Here is a 24,205-nt window from a genome sequence, read left to right on the forward strand (position 1 = left end):
TTCTCCTTCAGTGTGGGGGGCCGGGCGGGGCAATCTGCTGACAACTCACTGGTCTGCCCAATTGCTTTTAAACTAGTGTGGCCAATCCTTCACAAATTAAATTTCAGCACCATTAAATACATTTCAGCAACTTTGGTTTATTTTCCAGAACAAGTGAAGATGTTTCCAAAGTAAGAAAATAAAAATTTAAATGTTCTAGTATTTCATAATACCCTGACACCTTTAAAAATGAGGAACAATGACAATTCACCAAAGAACAAACAAGCGGTTATAAAAAAATATGGACACATCAGGAAACAAAACCCTTTGGGCGTTTTTGAAATTGATTTCTGCAATGGCCTGGCTATACAAATTGGTAAGACTACAAAGTACAGAATATCAAAACTTTAGCCTAGGCCAAGACCACCATTTTGTAAAGGCCCACATTAAATCACATACACATTGTATCATTCAATACACAAAGTTTGGAGAAACCAAAACAAAGTATTTACACTATTAGGACTGAAATTCATTTTATCTTGGACGGCAATGCATTAAGTCAGAAAACCTTCTTGACAAACTCGACCAACTTTCATTATAAATGGCTGCTTGTCGGGAGGTATAGTGCTAAGCAAAAGCATCCATGAAGAAAACGTTGGCTAAGTACTAGTCGCGAACAGTATACAATATACATTGATTTGGCAGGTAGTATGTTTCTAATTTATAGCAACAATGCACGTTCAAAAGTGCTATGAATTATGGCAGTATATGAAGTATTTCATCTCATGGTTTCTTTTTAAGTCTTTCTTCTCTTTGTTGATTATTTGAAGAGAGTGAAGGTAAGATGCAAGATGGGGAAATACAGCAGAAATAATACATTTCAGAACAGTACAATGTCCACAGGTAAAACTAACAATAGACATATGTATATATTTACATAAAATACATATCAATTATACAATTCAAGAAAAAACATTGATACATCGAAACTCTCTTGAACAACTAGGAAAAGTAACTTTTGTGATGATGAGGCTTGTTCAAGCAGGCTTGTGTTAGAGGTGTCAGCTATTAATAACAAATAAAGTAACTAATAAGCAAATACATAACAAACAAAAATAAAATAAGTAAACAAATACAAACAATTAAACCAAAAACCAAACATTAAAAGCCCCCGAAAACAAACAAAACCTTAAATAAATAAATAAATGTCAACAAATAAATAAATAAATATCAACAAACAATAAATAAAAAATAAAATAAATGAAATTGTAACAGAACAGGAAAAAAAGTAACAACAATAATCTCAATAAAGAAATAAATTGTCAACAATTAAACAAAAATCCAATTCCAAGTTATGGTCAAAGTTATAAATGTTTTCAACAAAAACTTTCATTAAAACAAGAAAAGAAAAAAACTTAAATAATAACATCTACCTCTGTAACCCTCATTATGTTGTCTTCATCTGCTAACAATCAATCAAGAAAAGTCCAAACAGCATATCAAGCTTGCCCTCCTATTTTGATCTGCTAATAAAACTGAAACAAGATTGCAGACTTATTATCCCTGCATCAACCAGAAAAAACAAAATATGAAACCGAATTCCAATAAAGACAGCCCATCCTAATTAATCAATTGTTTAAAGTAACTTTCTGGTACACTTTTTAGTCATGCACCAACCAACATTGAATAAAACAATTTACAAGTCATTATTTACTTTTAAGTAAATTTATTACATTTTTAAGTATTAATTTGTACAAATCAAGTATTTTTCAAAAGTACTTTTCACATTCTTCTGCAGTGGTCAAGTACTCAAAATTAGAAAACTGGACATGTTTTTAACAAATAAAATTTGTAGAATTTCTTTAGGCTATAAATTCTTGCACATTGGAGAAGAATTTGTTCATCGAATCGTAAGTAACTTTTCTCAGTAGCCAATATTAATTTAGTACACAATTTGTTTTAAAAAAAGACATAGTAGAAGTTTTTAGGAAAATACGTCTAACGTCCAATCAAGTTAACGAAAGTTTGGGTGGCTTTCTACGCATAATCCTGATAAAATTAATGAAGACGTTAACGCATATTAGGCCAGAAATCCATTCACTTACAACCAAAGGCGCTAAACTTGTCTAAATTGCTTGCTTATTTTGAATAATTGAATCACATTATAACGCTACTTATTACTCCTTCACCGTTTCAAACAAGACACTCCAACCGGACCAGATAAGATGAAAATATCCACTAAATTTGCATTACTTAGCATACATGAGCACAAAAACAAAAAAAGGCAACAGCCCCCTTTTTAAAAGTTCTTACTAAAACGGTTATAAAAGTACAAATATAAGTTATGATAAGCATAAAAAATGACTTTTGTTTTGTTCTCAAATTAGCTGGAAGAAAACCCTGTCCATGGTTTTAGCACCCATCAGTCAATGTTTGTTGTGTTTCCATGAAGATACAAAACCATGGTCCAACTTCATGAGCCTGCTTACTGTGGAATTCTGCGCTTCGCCCTGCCACACTTTGTAGCGCGCAGTAAACGCATAATTCTGTGGTAAGCACGCACAATGAGACTGGGACCTAGACACATGCTAATCATACAGACATAACCACAAACAACACTACCAAAATAATCTTCTTTCTTATGTGATTACTTCCAAATTGGTAGGCCAAGAAAACAAAAAGGGTCCCACATTTGTGATGGCGGTATATATTTACAAAGAGAAAAAAAAGGTGATTAAAAGGTTAGTACATCAAGCACAAGTTGGAAAAATAAACACAGATCAAGGTAGTCTTATAATATATTTTTTTTGCAAGCTTAGATAAATAGTTTCCTCCCGACACCATAGAGTGTGTAGACAGCCATCTTTACCAGAAATTATAGTAATTTTGTTACTGAATTCTGCGTAAATGCAGCATGAAGTATGCTGTAGTTTTGTAAAACTCCTCAGTTGGGTAGAAAAAACTATAATGCTTGACGCAAGTCAAAGCCAAAACCCAAGTTGCCCGTAATGATGACGTATCAGGTACTATCGGTTGTGCTTGCATGTAGTTTTAAATGGACTGGAAGAAGAAAAAAATGGGGAAAAAATAGATATAGCTGTTGCAAACTGCTTTCTAACCAAAAGGACCTATGAATTAAAGACAAAATTACTAAATGGCCTGACATTTTGACCCTTCAACCCCAAAAGATTCTTCCTTGAAGTGAAAAAAAGGCATGGGGGAAACATCTTCATAGCAAGACCCAAGTTTCAACAATGTCAATAAAAAATATTGTGTATTAAGCTGTATTTATTTGCTTAAGTCGCTGAGCCAGGCACAAGTAAGCAAGTAACTGGTAACCCGTTCCGCTCAGCAAGGTCTTTTCCCTGCTAAGAATTTTTATGAAATTAGGTCCTTAGATATTGGCAGCAGACTGCAGCTTCTTCGACTCCGCATTACACTAAAAAAAACAAAAAAATTAATATTACAAGTACTGTAACTTTACCAAAAAAAGGACACAACTTTGTTTTCAAATAATGCCTTTGTTTATATTTACATGGTGGTCACGACCAAGTAGGTCATACATTGGAAATTAATTTCAGCGATCAGTTACACTTTTCAAAAGTCCCTTGACTATTTCCTTACAGACGGGACATTTTTCCTTTCGTTGATTATTTACTCTCACTTTCATCTTAATATCGCGGCTTTCTCGTCATCTTCTCCGAGACCTAATGATCTCGTATCATCTTCCATTGTTTCTGTGTCGTCGAGTAAGTCCTTTTTCTCTTCTAAACTTATCTCCGAGCCGGTACTCTGTCGATCAGCGTATAATGACTCGTACATTGGATTGGAGAAATTGGTCGTCTGTAAACAAGATTGATAAAATAGATTTTATGTTAGGATTTGGAAATCGCTTCTCATAAGAAATTAATTTTCCTGTTCCAATACTTCTGTCCTTTTTACAACAAAAAGTTACAAGTCAAATATACACAACACAAGAAAACCTTCAGAAATGAAAATAAAATCTACAAAAACATAATCAGACAAAATTATTATGATTTTCTAATCATTTCTGAAGTGTTTGACAGAACTAAAAACTTATGAACTAAAAATTGATGAGTTTACAAGAAACAAAATACAATATACACAAAAGCAAAAAAACAAAAAAATGATCTACACAGTCAAGTTTGGATAGTAATTGAGTATGATTACACGAGACAAGCGAAAACATAAAGATGGTATTATTATCATGCCATGCAATGGTAACATGCTTCCTAGCTAATAACTAAATAAATAAATAATTTGGGGGACGAATCATCCTTACTCGCAGCTAAGAGCTGAATTACCAAGGACGCGCTACAAAGTGTTCGAGAAGCAGGCATGCAAGGGCGTCTTTGGCAGCCAGCCACATCAACCCATTATGACCATGGAGCACAGCCAGAGATCAAAAGTGTTTCATTTTTTTCCCGAGGGAGGAAAACCAGAACGTCTGGGAAAGCCCTTATGGTACAGCAGAGAACCAACGCTCAACTCAAATCAAATTACGGTCCTGGCCGGGTATCTAACCAGCGCTTTACGCACAAGCCAACCATGCCCCTAACACGTCCAAACCTTCAACTTCAAAACCCCAGGGCTCAAAATGTACACTGGACTGCATGTCCGAGGCCAGAGATTTAAGTGTTGGGCCAGTTAACTCATGACTGGACAAGTCCAGAATGCTGGTGTTTTACAGTTAAATAATAATAATACTCACTGTGTTATACCTTTAATTAACAAACAAAATATGTTCAAACGTTGACTTTTACGCTGATAAATATTTTTCAGTTCTTGTGAGTATAGAAGTGTAGGGCTACACATCCACAAGGAAAATCTGTTCAGTATAGTTTTTTCTCATTTGGATTCTAGTATTGTAGTCAACATCAAAACATGGCACTAGGTTTTGACTTCTATCAAAATTATTTGATGATACTACATGGACACAAACCACAAACACATTTTTCAATGCTTTTCAGTATCAACAACTGCTTCACAAAGCAAAAAGCAGAACAAAGCAAAAAGGACATTTTCATACATATATATTTTCCCCACCAAAACGTGACAAATACTCATGCAATTTTAATAAGGTGGTACAGGGTGAAATTAACTAAGCAAACAACAAAAAGACAAATACATTTCTTAGAAGGCGGTGAAATTATGTCACTTTTTTTTTTTCATGCAAAAGCAAACTAGCATCCAAGCATTCCGAGAATCAACCCCCCCCCCCTCTGCCCCAACATCAAGATTTACTTGGGTTAATGGAAGCTTTTGAGACTGTTGAAGGCATTTAGGTTAGATGCTTGAGTCCAGCATGATGTCGATGTTAGCGTCAGACAGACGCCGGTAAGACGGAGTGAAGATGTTAAAATTGCGCTGAAATGGAGGAGGGTTACAAGGAGTAGGCGTCCAAAGAGAAAGAAGAGGAGGGTGGGAGAGAAGTAAGGTATGAAATGAAGTCAGACTGCAGTATTTTATTTTATTTTTTCAACAGCATAAAAAAAGAGAGTTAAAAATGAAACCACAGTTCTCGTTTGCCTTCTTTTTAAAATTAACATCTCTAATCGTTCTTCTCTACCTGGCAAGTGGTTGTGCCTTTTTGGGGGGGAGATTTTAAATAGTGAGTTTCTATGAAACTAACCATCAAAGCTATCACTGAAATTAGTAACTTCTGGAGTTTCAAGACAACGTCACATAATTGATAGATGTAAGGTGTTACTGTCATGCTGATTGCTTATTGGATGACACCACCAAGCAAGCTTGTTCTGATTGGTCAACAGTCACTTCATTCAACGCTCAATATGCAACTCTTGAAAATATTATAAAAAAAATCTTGTGCATCTGCACCCAGAATTAGACTGGGCTATCAAGAGGCAATGCACCCAGAATTAGACTGGGCTATCAAGAGGCAATGCATCACAGAGGCCTTACAAGTTGTTGTAACTTTGTATATTTCTCAGTACACATTCAGTTTCATCAGATTACTTCAAGTTAACCAAAACATTGATTTGTAAAGTTCAAAACTCTTATTATTCTTTCTAGTTTGACGGATGCAGATGATCACAGGCAAGTCTGTTGCACCCATTTGTAATCACTCAAAACAAACAAATCCCAAAACATCAACATTTTAAAAGAATGCCAAACACATCTTTCTCATCACTTTTAAAAAAGACACAAAAGAGATCTTAAACCAAAACTAGTATAAGATTCCAGTGTTTATTCCCGCTGTGCAAACCTAAAACTTCTGTAGCATCTAACTTGAAAGTAAACCACAAACATAGAGCTCAAGTCTCTTTCACACTGCACAAATTTCCAAGGAAACTTTGATTGGACCGGTTCACACTTCAACTTTTAGCCAATCCTGGCAAACTCCTGGGAGTTTCCCAGGAGATAGCTACCCTTGTTTAGGAGTAGCGTTAAGTGAATTAACCCTGGGTTAATTGGTGCAATGGGTGCCCATTTCCCCTAAAGATTCAGCATTAAGTTTGAATCAAACATGGGGTGGCCTTGGGGTTAATTCCCCAGGAATTACCTGGGGTTCTATTACCTGAGAGAGTGTGAAAAGGACTTAACAAACACACCCACACCAAATAGACCAAACACAAAAACCTTCATGAGAGACTAGGGGCCTAACATTGCGGAACTTCTGCGCTACAAATCATGAAATCAACAACAAACAGACAGATAGACAAGAACCAACAAAAAGCCCAAAACACAAGCTAAACAGTCTGTTGCCCGTCCAGCAGAGAGGCAAAAGCAAACGCAAGATATAAACAACTAAAAATAGGCTGCTCCTTAGACCAAGGGCTGTTCTGCAAACAAAAAAGGCGACACACAAAAATATGCAACTATGAGTTAAAATAAACTGCAGCAAGAGAAGCTCATGGCAACCTCTTATCCGAAAAAAAAAGCCACCAGAAATCTAAAGCTACTGTTCTACCCACCAGAAGACTTGTGCCCAAGTTCATAGAGCTGCTAAGCACACAAATTTGCTAAGCATAAAATGTCTTCCTTGATAAAAACAGGGTTACCAACCAAATTTCCATTTGTTGCATATTGCTTGTTACCGGTATTCAGCTGTTGTTTGCTTAAATCCTGAAAATCACGTGGAAATTTAGGTGGTTATCCTGTTTTTATCAAGGAAGAAATTCATGCTCAGCAAATTGTTGTGCTTAGCAGCTCTATGAAATTGGACCCTGGTGTACAACTAAAAAAAGACAGACTGGTTGGAAGAACAACAAGGAGAAACAAGGACAAACAAAACATGCGTAATCATGGCCGAGGAACACAATGCTGAAACAAAGAATCGTTTGGCAATGATAGGAATTGAATGCGAGGCTGTAAACAAAAAATCGAAGCCCCCACCCACGTTCAGCAGCAGCGGCTGTAACTGCCCGTAATTTACTGATGAAATGATCAAACAAACAAATGATATGTCTGTTTATGGCTACAACAAAATCTAAACTAAAGTAGGTGTGCATGGAACAAACAAACAAATAAATCAATAAATAATTTAAGAAGATATTTTGGTTTTAGTTTCAACCATGGCTCTCTCCATAGCAAATGATTCTCCAAAGTTTGAATTGTGTTTTTTATTTTTTATTTTTTATTTTTTTATATCAGAGTGAGCTTTGAGCCAATTCAGGGCCGGTTTGAACCCGCTGGTGGGCCGGTTTGAACCGGTTTAGGCCGCTTTAACAACATTTCCAGACAAATGTACAAACTGGCTGCTACAGACAACAGACAGACAGACAGAGAGTTTCTAAGACACACAGATGACAGTGAACCAATACCTTGATTCCTTTGACGGTAAACGCCGTGTCTACAAGCTGTGGTCCGTCATCCTCGTTAAGCTGAGGCTCGTACATGAACGTCGGATTACCAATCTCTACATTGTCTGGATCCTGCTTCATCCGATGATGTTTAAAACTACCGGTATACCTGGAGGAAAACGTCAGCATACAGAAATTTTAATACAGTCGACTCTCATTACAACAGAATCACTGGATATAATAGATGTTAAATTTGCATCGGGGATAAAGAATATTATTATAATTTTTTTTTTTTTTTTACCCATACACCGATATGTGTTAGCACTGTAAACTCTGTACTTCCCCCCGAGTCCTGTGAACAAATATCACAGGCATATTACTCGAGTGGGATTAGAACCCACGACTCTTGCAATTCTAGAACAGTGTTCTAGGCAGTTATCACTGGGACTGGCCAACCTCTTTACAACAGGAAGGTTGTTATAAGAGGACAGCAAAACAAAGAACCACAAAGCAGAAATTAAAATTTGGACTTCAGAATGTACTCTTTATAAGCAAAAACTCTGTATAATGGTGCTTTAAATAACGAGGGTTGACTTTAATACTTAGAAGAACACTTTTAACCCGTACAGTGCTCAGGGCACCTACAAGAATACAGTACAAACTAACTATCAAATGAAAAATGACAAAGAAAATGTAAATTACAATGAGCGAGAAAAGGCGAGAGACATCAAATGCATTTTTGGTTTGAAATTTAACAATTGGTGCTGGGTTTGTACTTACTTTCTCTTGTACCGCACTAATAAGACAATGATGAGAACTACCAGAATTACAAGAATGACTGGTAACGCCACCGCTAAAGAAACTGTAATAAAAGAAGAATAACAAAGAATAGTAAATATTTACATACACAGTCTCCATCATAACATAACAAAATTCCTCCCATTTTTTCTTTGGAACTTTGAAAGAAAAACATCCATTCTAAAATGACAGCTTTCCCTAATGGACACACTTTTAATACCCGGTGTGGATCGGTCCGAATCTCATTTTTAACTTCACTACCGCCGAGTGTGTTCTCATTCGATGACTAGAGCAAACTACTCAAAACATGGAGACCAATAACTCACTCTGCAGTGCCGAGTGTGTTCTCATTCGATGACTAGAGCAAACTACTCAAACCGTTGAGACCAATAACTCACTCTGCAGTGCCAAGTGTGTTCTCATTCGATGACTAGAGCAAACTACTCAAACCGTTGAGACCAATAACTCACTCTGCAGTGCCGAGTGTGTTCTCATTCGATGACTAGAGCAAACTACTCAAACCGTTGAGACCAATAACTCACTCTGCAGTGCCGAGTGTGTTCTCATTCGACGACTAGAGCAAACTACTCAAACCGTTGAGACCAATAACTCACTCTGCAGTGCCGAGTGTGTTCTCATTCGATGACTAGAGCAAACTACTCAAACCGTTGAGACCAATAACTCACTCTGCAGTGCCGAGTGTGTTCTCATTCGATGACTAGAGCAAACTACTCAAACCATTGAGACCAATAACTCACTCTGCAGTAGTGAAGCTAATATAAGAAGTTTTCCTTGATCCACTATAAGCAGGAGTAGCAGTCCCTACATTCCGTTTAGGAAGTAGTTAATAATAAGAAGGACCGTTCTTTTCAGAACTTTAGGGAAGGGCAGAGATGTTAAGAGTTTGTAAGTTGGAGGACGGTTATGTCTAGAAAGCCACTGTACCTTTGGACTTGTTTGCCGTGTTTTGGTTGACGACACCCGGTAATGCTGTTGTATGAACAGAATGCGGATTCAATCCTGAAGCTCTGCCAAATGAAATACACAAACAGGGATGAGATAAAAGTAATAATATTGAACATTTCTGGTATTGAGTCCGAGTTAGTGTATGTGTGTGTGTGTGTGGTATTGAGTCCGAGTTAGTGTATGTGTGTGTGTGTGTGTTTGAGCAAGCAAATTCTAACTCAATGAGGGCTCAAAAGTCAATTTTGGTGTGTGAATTCGTCATTGGATTCCCTCAGAAGCCTGCCGTTATTGGACCCCTAGTTTCTCAGATCTACAAGAACGAGCGTTTTGAGTATTGATTCCAAGTGAGTGTGCAATTTGTTGGTTACTTACACACATTCAGTTCCATTGATTGCTACATGACAATCCTTGCCTTGGGCGAAACATCTATCGCAGCCATCCACCATGCACTGAGGTCCCGTATACCGTGGCGAGGTGCAATTACAAACAGCCGAATACACTGGAAACAAAATAAACAATTATTATTCTATTTTGTTGTTCTATTCTGCGCCTTGAACACCTAGCAGGGTGGATTTGTGCACAATACAAGTCTTTATTATTATTATTATTTACTAATTCTGTGATTTGTTGTCGTTGTACATTCTTTGTTGAATGTATAAACAAATATTAAAAAAACAAAAATTACAATTATTATTGTCTCATCGCTCATCAGGGTCCAATTTTGTAACCCTGCTAAGCAGTAAACAAATGCTTAGCCAGATTCATGTGTGGAAAGTCTAGGGCGAGACTTCAATACCAGACTTGTGGAACACATTTGCCCACTTGGGAAGTCGACAAGTCTGCCGTTGTCCAGCACTTGCATGATACTGGTGATATCGAGGTGAAAAGATGCTTAAGCAATTTTGTTATGCTAAGCTAAAAAACACTCAATGAGTCCGACAGGATCAATGTCCATCACCTAGTATGTGGGCTGGTAACACAATCCTGCTAATCAATATTAGTGCATGCTTAACAGCTTTGAGAAATGGGCCATGCTTCTGTTAACAAGCATTTTTGTGTGAACATTTTAAGATTTGTTAAAATGTATTGGAACAAGAATGAATTCTGTTTGTTTGAATTGTTGCATCAAGACAATCGTAAGCTAAATTCAGATTCAACAAAACAACTAAATACTGGGTTGGTGAAAATGTACAAGTTTAGCGGCTTAGAAAAAGCAATGCTTACATGATATGTTGTGGCAAATTCCTTGATTTGCACACAGCAGCTTCTCACAGGGTCGTTGTGGGGCTACTTCACACCGGTCCCCGGTATGCAGGTATGGGCAAGTACATGATGGTGCAGCAGTGGCGTTACCAACCAGTGATGGTACCCTGCAGGTCCCACCATTCAGACAGTAGCCTTCGCACAAGTCTGTCTCGCACTTGTCCCCAGTGTAACGACGACTGCACCTATTTTCAGAAGAACAACAAATCAAATCAAATGGTTTTTAACCTTCACACTAATGTGAAAAAAGCACTGTATATACTCAAAACAGTCCCCGAACTCTGTAAAAAAAAATATAAAAAAACACAGGCAAATCACTCAGTGGGATTTAAACCAAGGCACAATTGGTACATGTGATATGTGCTTTAACTGGTAATCTTATTCTGCTAAGCATTATTTTGTTGTGCTAAGTTGCTTTTTGTGCTTAAGAAGCTCTATGACATTTTCTGGACTTACAGGCAAACCAGTACGCCGTCCCTTTCCTCGCAGTTTCCTCTACTGTTGCAGTAAGCGTCACAACGATCCGTGGAACATCGTTCCCCTTTGTATCTTATGGTACAGGTACAAGTCAGCCTGGAGTTGTAATCGTTGACCACACATGTTCCCTCGTTCAGACAGTAACGCTCGCAACGATCGACCTCACAGGAGTCACCGTTGAACTGTGATTGGCATCTAGGTAGAGGGAAAGACAGATTAAAATAATAGAATAATAACAATAATAATAATGATAATAATAATAACAAATTCTTATATTGCGAATTTAACAATAACCGTAACAATGCGCTTTACATTAGTGCCCTGGTCATAGGGCCAATAACATCCCTTTAATTTTCCTCAGCTCCCTGGGGAAGTATACAGCACAAGCTGTCGTGGCGCTCCAATGGCTTTTTCATACACAATATCAACCTCTACCCTCGCAGGTACCCATTTTATACCCCTGGGTGAAGAGAAGCAATTACCGGCATTCGAACCCACACTCCGGTGAGTTAGCACCAGAACTTGAATTTGATGCTCTTAACCACTCGGCCATAATACTCTACAATAGAAAAAGCAGAATAACACCAGTACACCTCTTAACGCATGTTGTTCTGTCATTTAACTTTTGAGAAAGACTGCGCTAGGCTCTAAGCGTCAGGCCAGTACTTCTATAATATCATCTGCTCTTTTGGTTGGTAAGCAGTTTGCAACAGTTTATTCTATTTCCTTGTATGAATAGTCTTCCTGTGCATATTCACCAAGCTAATTCTTTCCAATGTTTTCAGTCCCTGTTGAAAACTCATTTGTTTAAAGCTGCTTTTTTTTGTAATTTGCTTATCTACATCTTGTATCTTTCTCTCATTGTTTATTCTATTGTTCTCTTTATAGAGGCTTTTTGCATTTGTCTTATTGTTATTATTGTTATTATGACTGATCTACTTACCTGCATTTTGTACTTCCATCGTCGAGTACTGTACAAGTGCCACCATTCTGGCAGAGGATATCAACGCAGGGTGCTGTAAAAGCAGAAGACAATTTAAGAAACTCGTTATACAATCAAAGACGAATTACGCTTTAAATTGTTGATGGAAACCCGCTGCTAAGTACAGGATTCAAACAGGGCTTAATTTCATGGCCCTGCTTACCACCAAATTCTGTGCTTACGATCACCAATCTCTGCTTACTGTGCAATCACCGAATTTCTGGGCAAGTTGTGTAAGCAAAGAGTGCATAGTTACCTGTTCATGTTTGTTGTGTTGTCATTTAGCCTTCGAGAAAGACTCTGCTAGGGTTGAAACGTCAGGCCATTAACTATTTTTTGCAAAGAGTGCATAGTATCAAGTCCCTGCTTACCTGTGAAAAAAGGCTTGCGTAAGCTAAGGGCCCAATTTCATAAAGCTGCTTAAGCACAAAAAAATAGTTAAGCACAATATAATTATGCTTACCAGAATAAGGTTACCAGCCAAAATACCATCTCACATGTACAATTTGTGACTGGTATCCTGCTCATTTCTGCTAAGCAGATAATTCATAAGCAATGTTGTCTTCTTAAGCAGCTCCATTAAATTGGGCTCCGAGATCCCTGCTCCGGTAAGCGCCGATTCTTTGCGTATGGTAATCGGAGTCATGAAATTGGGTTTAGATGTTATGGTGTCCTATAGGGTTGGATGTACTTACATGGTGTGCTAGGTATTGTTACACACTCTGCATTGGTCATCATGTACCCCTCGGTACAGTTACAGGAGTAGCCCGATGAAGACTTCAGACACAACTGATTGATTTCGCATGGATCGGACTGACATGGGTCTAAGATGTCTACAGGTTAGAACAAAAGAAATATTTTTTTGTTTTATCCATTGTAAATATTTTCTCTCCTAAACCAATTTTGTCTTAGAGGAGTTGGTTTCTTTTTTTGTAGAACGAAACACAATGTTCACAGATTTACATTAAACTTACACAGTTTGAAGATTATGATAGTAGAAAGCTGTATTTTCTCTTGGGTGTTTTAAATGAATGGATCTTTAATTAATTTAATTGTTCAGTGCTCAGGAGCATGTTTACATGCATAGGCGCTATATACATTTCAATTATTATTACTATTATTAAAGCTTACCTTAAAACATTACTTGCTGAGGTGATGTAAGTTTTATCAATGAGTAAAACAATGTCAAACAATGTCTTGGGTGTTTTAAATGAATGGATTTTTAATTAATTAATAGGTTTTCTTTTAATTGTTCAGCGCCCAGGAGCATGTTTACATGGATAGGCGCTATATAAATTTCAATTATTATTATCATTAAAGCTTACCTTAAAATATTACTTGCTGAGGTGCTGTAATTTTTGAGAAATTAGTAAAACAATGACAAACAATGCCGAACACCCTGACTCACCCTTTGCTTGTTTCTGCTTTTGTACAAGAACGATATCGGAGGATGACGACAGCCCTTCGACTAGGTACCTCACCGACTCTTCTTCTTCGTCAGTCCGTCCAAACTTGTTGACCTTAAAGATCTTCTTGGACGGCTCTGTGGTGCCGTAAATCCAATCCTCAAAGACGTCGATGGCAAAGGGTCGTTCTGAATCTGTCAATTAAAAGCATTCACTTAGGAATTATTTGATCAGTTTGTGGTGAACTCCGATCGGATGTAAGCATCGGTGGATGAATGAGATGTTCTTTGAGGTCTAATTTAGTGCATAAAATGACTAGCAGCAGCCAGAGGCTGGTCAGTCATTCAATTCATTATTAAGAAATCATGCAATATCCCTGTTGTGTCAACTTTTACACTGTTACAACAATTTGTGGTTCTATCAATTTTTTATGTTGATACAACAATTTGTAATGGGACAAATGTTTATATTGACACAAAAGTTTGTACTGACACAATATTTTTATATTGACACAATAATTTGTAGTGGAACAATATTTAATAATAATAATAATAATAGTAATAATTCACAATGTTTGTATAGCACATAACACATAAAAATCAAACATGTCCCTAAGCGCTCTTGAGAAAAACACAACAGAATACAAAGACAAGATGTACTGGGTAACAAACAGAATGGATGAAATTAAATGTTAAATAAGTGCGTCTTTAAAGCAATCTTAAACTTAACAATGGGTTCAATGTTTTTTAGATGTTTGGGAGATTGTTCTATAAAGTTTAACATTAACACGACAAATATGTAATGAGAAGACATTTTTATATTGATATGACAATTTGTAGTGCTACACGTACAACAATTTTATACAGATTTTATACCGCAAACCTCACCATATCGATTTCCACCATGCAAAGTTTCAAATCCTACTTTTTTACCTGTTTGGAAGCGAATGACAACCTTTTGATTGTCTCCGTTAAGATCCGCCATCTCTATCCTGGCAGCCTTGGAGTCAGCCCAGTACAGCTTATCGTGGACGTAATCTATCGCCAGACCAGTTGGGTACTGCAGATCGTTGCTCACGATGACCATTCGATTTACTCCGTCCATGTCAATACGAGAGATTAGAGGGCGCCGACCGATCTCGGTCCAAAAAATCCAACTATGGACAGGATGGAGACAGGAAAAAATTTGTAAAGCAAATTTTAAGAAACGTTAAGTCCCCACCCAATAAAACATAAAAACAAAGATAAGAGTAAAACAAGAGGGAAATAGACTTTTGGGGTGGCAACCAAGGCCAGGGCGAAAAGGAGAAGAGGCAAACAGGGGAGGAACAAAATTGACAGAAAGAGCAAAACATAGAGATAACCTGCATCAGTTACTGACTGGGGATCATCATACCTGTTACTGGGGTGGGCCACGATTGCATGTGGCTGACGAAGCTGAGTGCCTACCAGCGTTAACTGGTTCCTGCCATTCTCCTGGGCTACATTGATGGTGTTCCTCGTTGCGTCTACCCAGTAGATCTTGGAGGTGACCCAGTCGACAGCGATACCTCGTGGATTCGTTAAGCCACTGACCTGAAGAGAAAAAAATCACAATATGATGGAAAGGACTTTGAGATGAATTTTGAATCACATCAACAACAAAAGTATGTGTAAACTGAGCATTGCAAAAAAAAAAAAAAAAAAAAAAAAAGCCCAATACGAATCAAAGGTTTGCATGGTGGAAGGATGATAATAAGAAATGTTTTGCTGTGACACCACGCAGACAAATCTCTTTTGAGTTATATTGGTTCTGTGAAAAATCGGAAGACTCAATGTTTCCGACAGTGTACTCTGTATCAGGGAGAGGATACTGTACAAAACGTTGAGTCATTCAGTTCTCTTCAGAACCACCATCACTCAAAAGAGAAGCCAGAAAAGGAAGTTTCAGTTTTAGGTGTTGGAGGAAAACCCAAAGAAAAGTATTCAAGGGAAAACCCATGCAATCAGGTACAGCCTGAAAAACCCAATCCAGGGCCCTCGGCAGGATTCGAACCGGAGTACCAGAGCGGTGGAAGGCACGGCAAGATACCAATACGCAAACCAGAATGGGTGGCACGGTTGGCTTGCGCGTAAAGCGCTCGCCTCTCACCAAGGTGACCCCGGTTCCATTCCCGGTCGGGGCCATATGTGAGTTGAGTTGTGCGTTGGTTCTCTGCTGTGCCGCGAGGGTTTTCCAGACTATCCGGTTTTCCTCCCTCAGGAAAAAAATCAAACACTTTCGATCTCGGCTGTGCTCCGTGGTCATAATGGGTTGATGTGACTGGCAGCCAAAGGCGCCCTTGCATGCCTGCTTCTCGAACACGTTGTAGCCGCGTCCTTCGCAATTCAGCTCTAGCTGCGAGTAAGGACGATTAGCCCCCCTAATTATTATTATTATTAGAATGCACTTACAATCGTCTGTTGGACAGCTTGTCTACGCTGGCGGCCTCCGCTTCGATCCACCGCAACCGTTGCCCTGCTGATGTTACCGCTCGCAGAGTCTACCATGAAGACGGTCTGTGTGGAGTAGATGAAGTCCAAGGCATCGACCTGGGCTCCATCCGCGCTCCTATACTCCACGGTGTAGCTATTCAGGTTGGGATCGAGGCGTTGGAGCTGACCGTTGTCCGGTATCAAGAGGAAGTCAGGAGGTCCTGTGAGAAGGAAAGTAAATGAATAAAGTAGGATTTGAAACTTTGCATTGTTAAGAGAGGTTTGCGGTAGCACCATTTGTAAATCTCTTTAGAGTAGTGTTGGTTCTGAAAAGAAGCGGTGGTTGAAGAAAGAAAATGAAGAAATTAATGAAACAAATTACTACAAAACCCAATAAAATACTGCATTTTTGTATTTCTTAGAAAAACTCTTGCTTTTTTAACAAGTCCTCCTAACTCCTTGTTTCTGTTAATTCACACCTTGGGTTTTGTGCGATTTACTTTTGACTGCAACTAGTTTAAACTTTTGTAAACTGATCATTTCAGTGTTCATTGTGTTTTAAACCGACTAAACACAATAAAGTAAAAGATTAATTTACAAACTAATTGAAGTTGATTTACTACAGAGTTTTTGCACAATTTAGAATGGCTTATTACATGAATTATAGAATTCAAACATGCATCCTAACCACCAATGATCGCTTCAGACCAGGGCGAAGGAAGGAAGAGGGCCATGGGTTCGAATCCTGTCTGAGTAGCCGGGAGACTTACCCTCTGCCTTGCATGTAAAGCTATGCAGACCGGATCTATCCTGTATATATCCTTCAAAACATCCGCAAGAATAAGTTCCCTTCAAGTTCTCGCAGAGTTGAGAGCATTTCCCAGGCTCCTCACACTCATCAATATCTGCAAAAACCAAAATAACAGAAATGAAAATAAACCACTGGAATCTGGAACAAGACTGCAAGAGAGGGCCATAGATTGTTTTTTGTCAATGTAGTGACGATTTAAAGGCAGAATTGTTAAGAAAGATACAATAAAAGTCACTTGTGAAAGTTTCAGCTGAATGTGTTTTTTTACAGCAAAAAACTGTCAGTCTTTGCATGCTGCATCCATCCATGTTTAGCGAGGGTGACAGCTGTTACCAACCGCATCTCCATACAAAAAAAACAGATGGAAAGTTTGATCGGACTCACCGTAGCATGTGACACCATCGTTCTGGAGAGCGTAGCCTTCATCACAAGGAGGGGTGCAGTTGGCGGCATCACCAGTGCAATTGGTGCCTGTAATCATGGAGTTACCGTATAAGAAAATGTTTATCTAAAAGGACGAATGTTGGGCCGTGTCTATAATATACACCGTAACATTTTTTTAAATACAAGACACAAGATCAAATGGTGGACTGACAGGAGAACATTACACTCAGTGCACTGTTTTCAAAGGTTAATACAAAAAAAAATAAAAAATAAAAACTTCACAACTCACGTGGGATGCAGTCAGCCTCGTCGGAACGGTCCCCACAATCGTCAAATCGGTCACAGACCTTGGCTAGTGAAATACAATGCCTGTTTCCGCACTTGAACTCGTCAGCATTGCACAGAACAGGAGCACCTAAGTATCGTTATCAAGTACTCAGGTTATTAATCAAATAGGCGTAATAATTGACCCTTTATAAAAATCAGCTGCTACAGCTATGGCTAAGGACAGCCTATATACTTAATCGCATGAGGATGAGAAAATCTAGCCGCAGCTGGAAATGGCCCTTGACTCTGCATGGCTTGCGCATAATTCAGGGGTGAGAGTCATTACTAACGAAAAAGTCTGAAACTTGGATACAAATTCAAAGGTATATTGAAATGATGCCATTTCTATCGTTTGGAGTAATAGATTTCAAGGAGCTTTTGGAAACAGTATCCAAAGCACTAGAGAAGTAGACCAATGAGCAAGATTTCTTTGTTTGTGAACAAAAATATTGTCTGATTTTCTTCACCAGACCGACATAAAAAGTCTGAATTCAGGCAAAAGCCTGAACAATCTCATCCCTGATAACTGAACATCCCTTAAACTTGATTGGTGAATGTACCTGTTTTATAGAGACTTTATGGAAATCAGTGAAACATTGGACATCAGGAAAGTGTATTAGGCCGTGTTCAAAATGGCGAATTCGGCTTCAGCTACGGCTAGATCAGCACGTCTCCCAGTCTTAAACAATAGGCAGACGCGTGCAATCTAGCCGTAGCTGTAGCCAAAGTTCGTTTCAGACACGGCCGAGTTAGTTCTTCCCCGGGGGAGAAGGGGGGTTAGAAAGGGCCTTTATAGGCAGTCTTTAAATAACTTACAATCCTCATCGCTGTTATCCCCACAGTTATCATGTCCATCACACACCAATGAAGGATAAATACAGATATGATTACTACACTGAAATCTATTTGGAGAACAGGACAGCTTGGCTGAAATAAAAAAAAACAGACAAATGTTTAGATAAAAAATCAAGTAATATATCGTAGGGGAAAGTGATTTGGTAGATAATTCAATTAACGCAATAACGCTTCTCAGATTCAAATTTTGAGGCATAAAAACTGTTATATTTTTACATAACCACCATACTTCAAAATGAAAATGTTTCTCAAAATACTTTATACTATCGAAAGCTGCTGCACATCTCTCTAACCAAAGGTTTTTATTGCCATTAATTTTAAAAGTGAATACCAAACGTATACCTTCCATTTAATGTTGATTCACATGAAGTGTGAGACAGCCATTAGACTAGCCAGAGAGTCCAATGATTTCTCATCACAAATGTGAGACAGCCATTAGACTAGCCAGAGAGTCCAATGATTTCTCATCACAAATGTGAGACAGCCATTAGACTAGCCAGAGTCCAATGATTTCTCATCACAAATGTGAGACAGCCATTAGACTAGCCAGAGAGTCCAATGATTTCTCATCACAAATGTGAGACAGCCATTAGACTAGCCAGAGTCCAATGATTTCTTACCACAAATGTGAGACAGCTCTTAGACTGGCCACATAGTCCAATGATTTCTCACCGCAAATGTGAGACAGCTCTTAGACTGGCCAAACAGCCCAACGACTTCTCAACACAAATTAATGTGAGACAGCCTTTAGACTAGCCTAATTTAGTCCACTTATTTCTTACCACAAAGACCAGGATCTTCATCAGAGTTATCACCGCAGTCGTCTTCTCCGTCACAGCGCCACTGTCGAGGGACGCACTGCGTATTGTTACACGGGAACTCAGACTCCATGCATGTCCTTTCCATACCTTTAATTCGACAACACCAAAATTAATCAAGTTGGTTTTACCGAACCTGTATCTGCTTTATAGCAATATTTGTCTGTGTTCCAAGCTTACTTGTCATGCCAAATTAATAACAGGACACAGTCATCGCAATGTGAAAGACATGACCTTTTTCACTGGTAACCTGTATCTGCTAAGCCATATATGTCTGTGCTAAGCAATTTTTGACACATACCAGTTGGAATAGATTAGGCCGGGAAAAAAAGAAGGATACCAGTCACATTTATTACATGTGGGAAATGCATTGACTTGTTACTGTGTTGTGCTAAGCATAATTTTCTTGTGCTTGGCTACTTTTCTGCTTAAGCAACTCTATAAAATTGGGCCCTCGCTTTGAGCCCAATTTCATAAGGCCCGTAAGCACAAAAACTTGCTTAGCACAGAACAGTATGGCTTAGCAGAAACAGGTTACCAGCCCGAATTACTTAAGTTGCGGCTGGTGCCCGACTCAATTTTTGCTGAGCAAAGAAATTTGTTAACCATTATTTCTTGCTTAACAGCTTTATGAAATTTGGTCCCGATACTTACAGCCGTTCTCATCTGACCCGTCGTTGCAGTCTCTATCACCGTCGCAGTGCCAACGATTCCAGATGCACTGGTTATTTTCACACTTAAACTCATCCGGTGTGCACTGGATAGAATCTGCAAAATCATCCATCGATCAAATCAATCAAAGCAAAATTAGCAAATCACTGCACATTGATTGGACACTTTCGGTTAACAGTATTGTCTAAAGGCTCACACTTCGTGTATCACAACTTATATATAAAATAACAAACCTGTGAAAATATAGGCTCAATCGGTCATCGGAGTCGGGAGAAAATAACCGGAAAACCCACCCTTGTTTCCGCACGTTTCGCCGTGTCATGACATGTGTTTAAAATAAAACCGTAATTCATCGAGAATTGATAATTGTTTTAATAATTTCTCAAAAAGTAAAGCATTTCATGGAATATTATTTCAAGAGAAGTCTTTCACCATTACCTTCTGTAAACCCTGTAGGTTATTTGTAAATCTGTGAACTTTTGTTGTTGTTTCTGTTCCGAAAGTGTCTAATGGCTTTAATAGTAACTAACACTAGTTTCAGACAGGCGCACTAGAGTCAAGCCGAACCAAATTCTGAAATAATTACATGAAAAGGTCGACGTCTGAAACAGTTAGGAGCGACTGGACGCGCTAGCAGTCGGAAGATCGGAACAAATAGAGTCCCTCTAAAATCTACTTGGTTGGGCACGACTCTGGTGGGGGTGCAAGAGAGGTTTCTTATAAGTGCCCTGTTCATTAGGTCAATATCATTTCATCTTTCTCAGCTCCCTGAGGAGTATACAGCCCTGAGCTACCATGGGGCTCCAGTGGCTTTTTCATACACAAAACAAACTCTACCCTCTCCCCTCGCAGGTACCCGTTTATTTTGACATGCTACAAGTAGTTTCTAGAATCCAACGTACCGCAAACCGCCTGGTTTTCATCAGAACCATCAGCACAGTTCAGTTCACCGTTGCACTTCCATTCTTGAGGGATACACTCGTTGTTGTCGCAGGTGAACTGGTTGGTGGTGCAAGTGAAGTCTAAGGTAGGGCAAGCAGGCCACAGGAAATAAAACAATATAAAAATCATCAGAAACTGTATCTCAGTTCCGGTTGGTCCACTTTAAATTCCCAAATAGATTTTTTTTTTTTTAATGTGGAATAATTTATTGAGAACACAACCCTGCTCAGATTTACAAAATTTCAATAATTAATAATAATAATAAGTATTAATAAAGCGCCTTTAAAAAGATCAAAATGCTTCACAGCGAACTTATAACAGAATCTACAGCAGAAGCTAGACAGAAATAAAAAAAGAGGAAAGTAAGGAGAATTTGTTGGAGTGTCTTGCTTAAGGACACAAGTGTCTCTGATGTGAATAGGGAGTTTGTTTCATTCCCTGGGGCTGACTATGGTTTTAGATATGCTATCATATTGCAGAGTATATGATATATTATATCATTTGAAACCCTGCAGGTACGATAACATGGATGTAGGACAATGAAGCAGACAAGACAAGTGTGATGCAAGGCCAGCAAATAAAGCTGACACATTACACCTTAGCTATGAATACGAGTCAAGGACCTGGGCTCTGAAGTTTTTAACAAAGACAGATAGCTTATATATCATTTGGCACTGTGCAAATCTTATTAATGGGTCACAGAGTAGGAGGGTTAATTTATCTAAAAATTATCCACTGACCACAGTCATCTTCGTCCGACCCATCTTGGCAGTCATCATCGGCATCGCATCGCCAATTCAGAGGGACACAACGATAATTCAGACAATGGAATTGATCGGCAGCACACGTCAGTTTACCTGTGAATGGGGGGAGGGGTAGAAGAAGGGAGACGTTTTAAGAAAAACCATTGGGGCACAGTAGAGAACCAATGCACAAATCTACTCAAATATGAGCCGGCAATCAAACCATGGCCATAAGGTTCATCACGAATAGCAAAATCTCAAGAGAGGGGACTGTTGAACCCACACAGAGATATAGGCTATGCGTGCACACGCCGTACATTACAACATACACCGCGCCGTCGAATGCCCCCTCTGCCTACCCATAACACATTGCGGTTCTGAATCGCAATGAACCTTATAGTGGTATAAAGAAGCAAGCAGTAAATTAATGCACTAGCCACCCATGACACCCCACAAATTTGATTTACTAGGTTAAAGAGTTATTACAACAAGTGGACAGGTCTAAAGACGCTAAACATATTTGCAGCAGTAGCTTACCGCAGTCAATTTCATCTGAATCGTCACCGCAGTCATTTTCTAAGTCACAGAGCCATCGATCAGGAATGCAGTGGGAATTATTACACGTGAAGTGATTCTCTGGGCACGTCCTCGCTTCTGAGTAATCAAAAACAAAAACAGAAAAAAGGTTCAAAATAAATGTTAAAAAATAAAATAATATTCTTTATCCCAAAGCAAAAGTATTGTTGCGGTACCCGCTGCTAACACTTAGGATTAAAACTGCCTCTAGCTACCGGGCTAGCTTGATGGTCTAGTGGTAAGACATCTGCTCTAGCAATGCAAAGGTCATGGGCCTTATTTTTAGACTTATTTGCAATGGAAGGGTCGTCGTGTGCGTCTTCTAGTAGACCATCCAGCTCGTAAAAATAATATGGTCCAAAAGTCAAGAATATTTATTTTATTTTTTTTTTTTCTATATTTTTATATATATATTAATTTATTTATTTATTATTATTTTTTTTTTTTTTGGGGGGGGGGGGGGGGGGGGGTTAGAGAAAAAGTCCTGTTCCCACTATCATCGTCATTTTTTGAGAGTGACTTTCTTTTGGAGGGAAAACAGAAATGTGTAAACAATAATTAAACTATCGGCCCTTCCTTACCGCAAGTATCTGGCTCATCGCTCCCGTCTCCACAATCATCATCACCGTCACACTTCCAGACTTCAGGGATGCAGTGGACGTTAAGACAAGAGAATTGCCCCTCACGGCAAGTAGGTGTGGCTGATAAAGAAACAACAATGTATTCAAGTTAGTAGAAAATTTAAAAAAGAAGACGCTCCTTCAAGCTAAGAGGATCATCTTTCAGACCTGGAGTTACACGGCGAAACGGAGGCAGTGGCGTCTGTTGACCTGGTCTAAGCTTTAGAGCCCCTTGAAAAGTTTCCCATAGACTTTAAGATTTTCCAATGGAAGTGGCACCAAAGTTTGTATATCTTACTCGGACAAAGATTTATCAGAAATACCTTCTATTTTAAAATAAATTTCCTGGAGACCTTAAAGGTCATAAGACGTAAGACAAAGAAACATGATTACTTTCCAAAAAGAAGAAATTACATTGCTAGCACAAGTTTAAAAGCACCACAAATATCAACAAAATTTAAAAGTTTCAAAAATGTAGATACATTTAATAATGCACTAGAAACAATGCACAAGGATTTAAGAATAAAATGAAGACTTACGGCAATCTTGTTCGTCTTCACCGTTGGGACAATGCTCGAAGCTATCACAGCGGAATGACAGAGGAATACAGCGACTACTGTTGTGACATTTCCACTGGCTCGGCATACATGTGTGGCGCTCTGTACAAATACACAAGGGATTAAATCAAGCATTATTCCAAGGGTCATTTTACCACCTTTTGTCTCTCTGACAGCTCTGTGTATGAAAATCCTGTCTAAGAGGCTTTTGAAGAGCGTTCAGAGAGTACCCTTTTGCTGGCCATTTTCCAGGCTGAAGATTGCGCAAAGTGGCCAAATAAGTTTGATATTCTGATGCAGGGATATGAAAGGCAGAGTCAGGTGTACATTTTGTCTCTCTGCTATCATGCCTAATGGAAGACTTTGAGGCGCTAGGTGGCAGCAGACTTACCAAGTATATTATCATTGTTGACGTAGTTCTGAGCATGCGAACATTACCGAGACAATGGATTTTACCTGGTAAGTCTGCTGCTACCAAGCGTCCCAAAAGTCTCCCATTCAGGAGTTATAGTCAAACCAGGCATGATATTTGGCCCTTGGAAAAAAAGTAAGAAAACTGTATATACATGTAGTATAAGGGCTGCACTACATGAAAACTGTATATACATGAAGTACAAGGGCTGCACTACATGAAAACTGTATATACATGAAGTACAAGGGCTGCACTACATGGAAACTGTATATACATGTAGTATAAGGGCTGCACTACATGAAAACTGTATATACATGTAGTATAAGGGCTGCACTACATGAAAACTGTATATACATGAAGTACATGTACAAGGGCTGCAC

The 24,205-nt window shown here is 38.6% G+C and overlaps 1 protein-coding gene across 2 annotated transcripts in view; it reads right to left on the reverse strand.

The window, feature by feature from the left end:
- Positions 1-1,253: 1,253 nt before the first annotated feature.
- LOC117291643 (low-density lipoprotein receptor-related protein 1-like) overlaps positions 1,254-24,205 on the reverse strand; it is a 68,547-nt gene continuing 45,595 nt past the window's right edge. The window contains exons 63-87 of one of the 2 annotated variants that reach the window (XM_033773487.1): positions 23,396-23,515; positions 22,818-22,937; positions 22,198-22,314; positions 21,658-21,774; positions 20,878-20,997; positions 19,958-20,071; positions 19,268-19,393; positions 18,447-18,557; positions 17,593-17,718; positions 17,304-17,390; positions 16,879-17,013; positions 16,088-16,329; positions 15,051-15,229; positions 14,588-14,811; positions 13,658-13,849; positions 12,945-13,082; positions 12,211-12,283; positions 11,247-11,462; positions 10,752-10,975; positions 9,900-10,026; positions 9,507-9,589; positions 8,544-8,625; positions 7,785-7,932; positions 5,245-5,367; positions 3,734-3,822 (exon numbers count right to left, since the gene is read on the reverse strand). In XM_033773487.1, the coding sequence (XP_033629378.1) occupies positions 5,287-5,367; positions 7,785-7,932; positions 8,544-8,625; positions 9,507-9,589; positions 9,900-10,026; positions 10,752-10,975; positions 11,247-11,462; positions 12,211-12,283; positions 12,945-13,082; positions 13,658-13,849; positions 14,588-14,811; positions 15,051-15,229; positions 16,088-16,329; positions 16,879-17,013; positions 17,304-17,390; positions 17,593-17,718; positions 18,447-18,557; positions 19,268-19,393; positions 19,958-20,071; positions 20,878-20,997; positions 21,658-21,774; positions 22,198-22,314; positions 22,818-22,937; positions 23,396-23,515 (3,302 nt within the window). In that variant the 3' untranslated portion in view covers positions 3,734-3,822; positions 5,245-5,286. Of the gene's footprint in view, positions 3,823-5,244; positions 5,368-7,784; positions 7,933-8,543; positions 8,626-9,506; positions 9,590-9,899; positions 10,027-10,751; positions 10,976-11,246; positions 11,463-12,210; positions 12,284-12,944; positions 13,083-13,657; positions 13,850-14,587; positions 14,812-15,050; positions 15,230-16,087; positions 16,330-16,878; positions 17,014-17,303; positions 17,391-17,592; positions 17,719-18,446; positions 18,558-19,267; positions 19,394-19,957; positions 20,072-20,877; positions 20,998-21,657; positions 21,775-22,197; positions 22,315-22,817; positions 22,938-23,395; positions 23,516-24,205 lie in introns of both variants that reach the window. The other variant, XM_033773486.1, reaches the window with a different exon arrangement.

This window comes from Asterias rubens, chromosome 6, assembly GCF_902459465.1.
Source record: "Asterias rubens chromosome 6, eAstRub1.3, whole genome shotgun sequence".
Classification (NCBI taxonomy): domain Eukaryota; kingdom Metazoa; phylum Echinodermata; class Asteroidea; order Forcipulatida; family Asteriidae; genus Asterias; species Asterias rubens.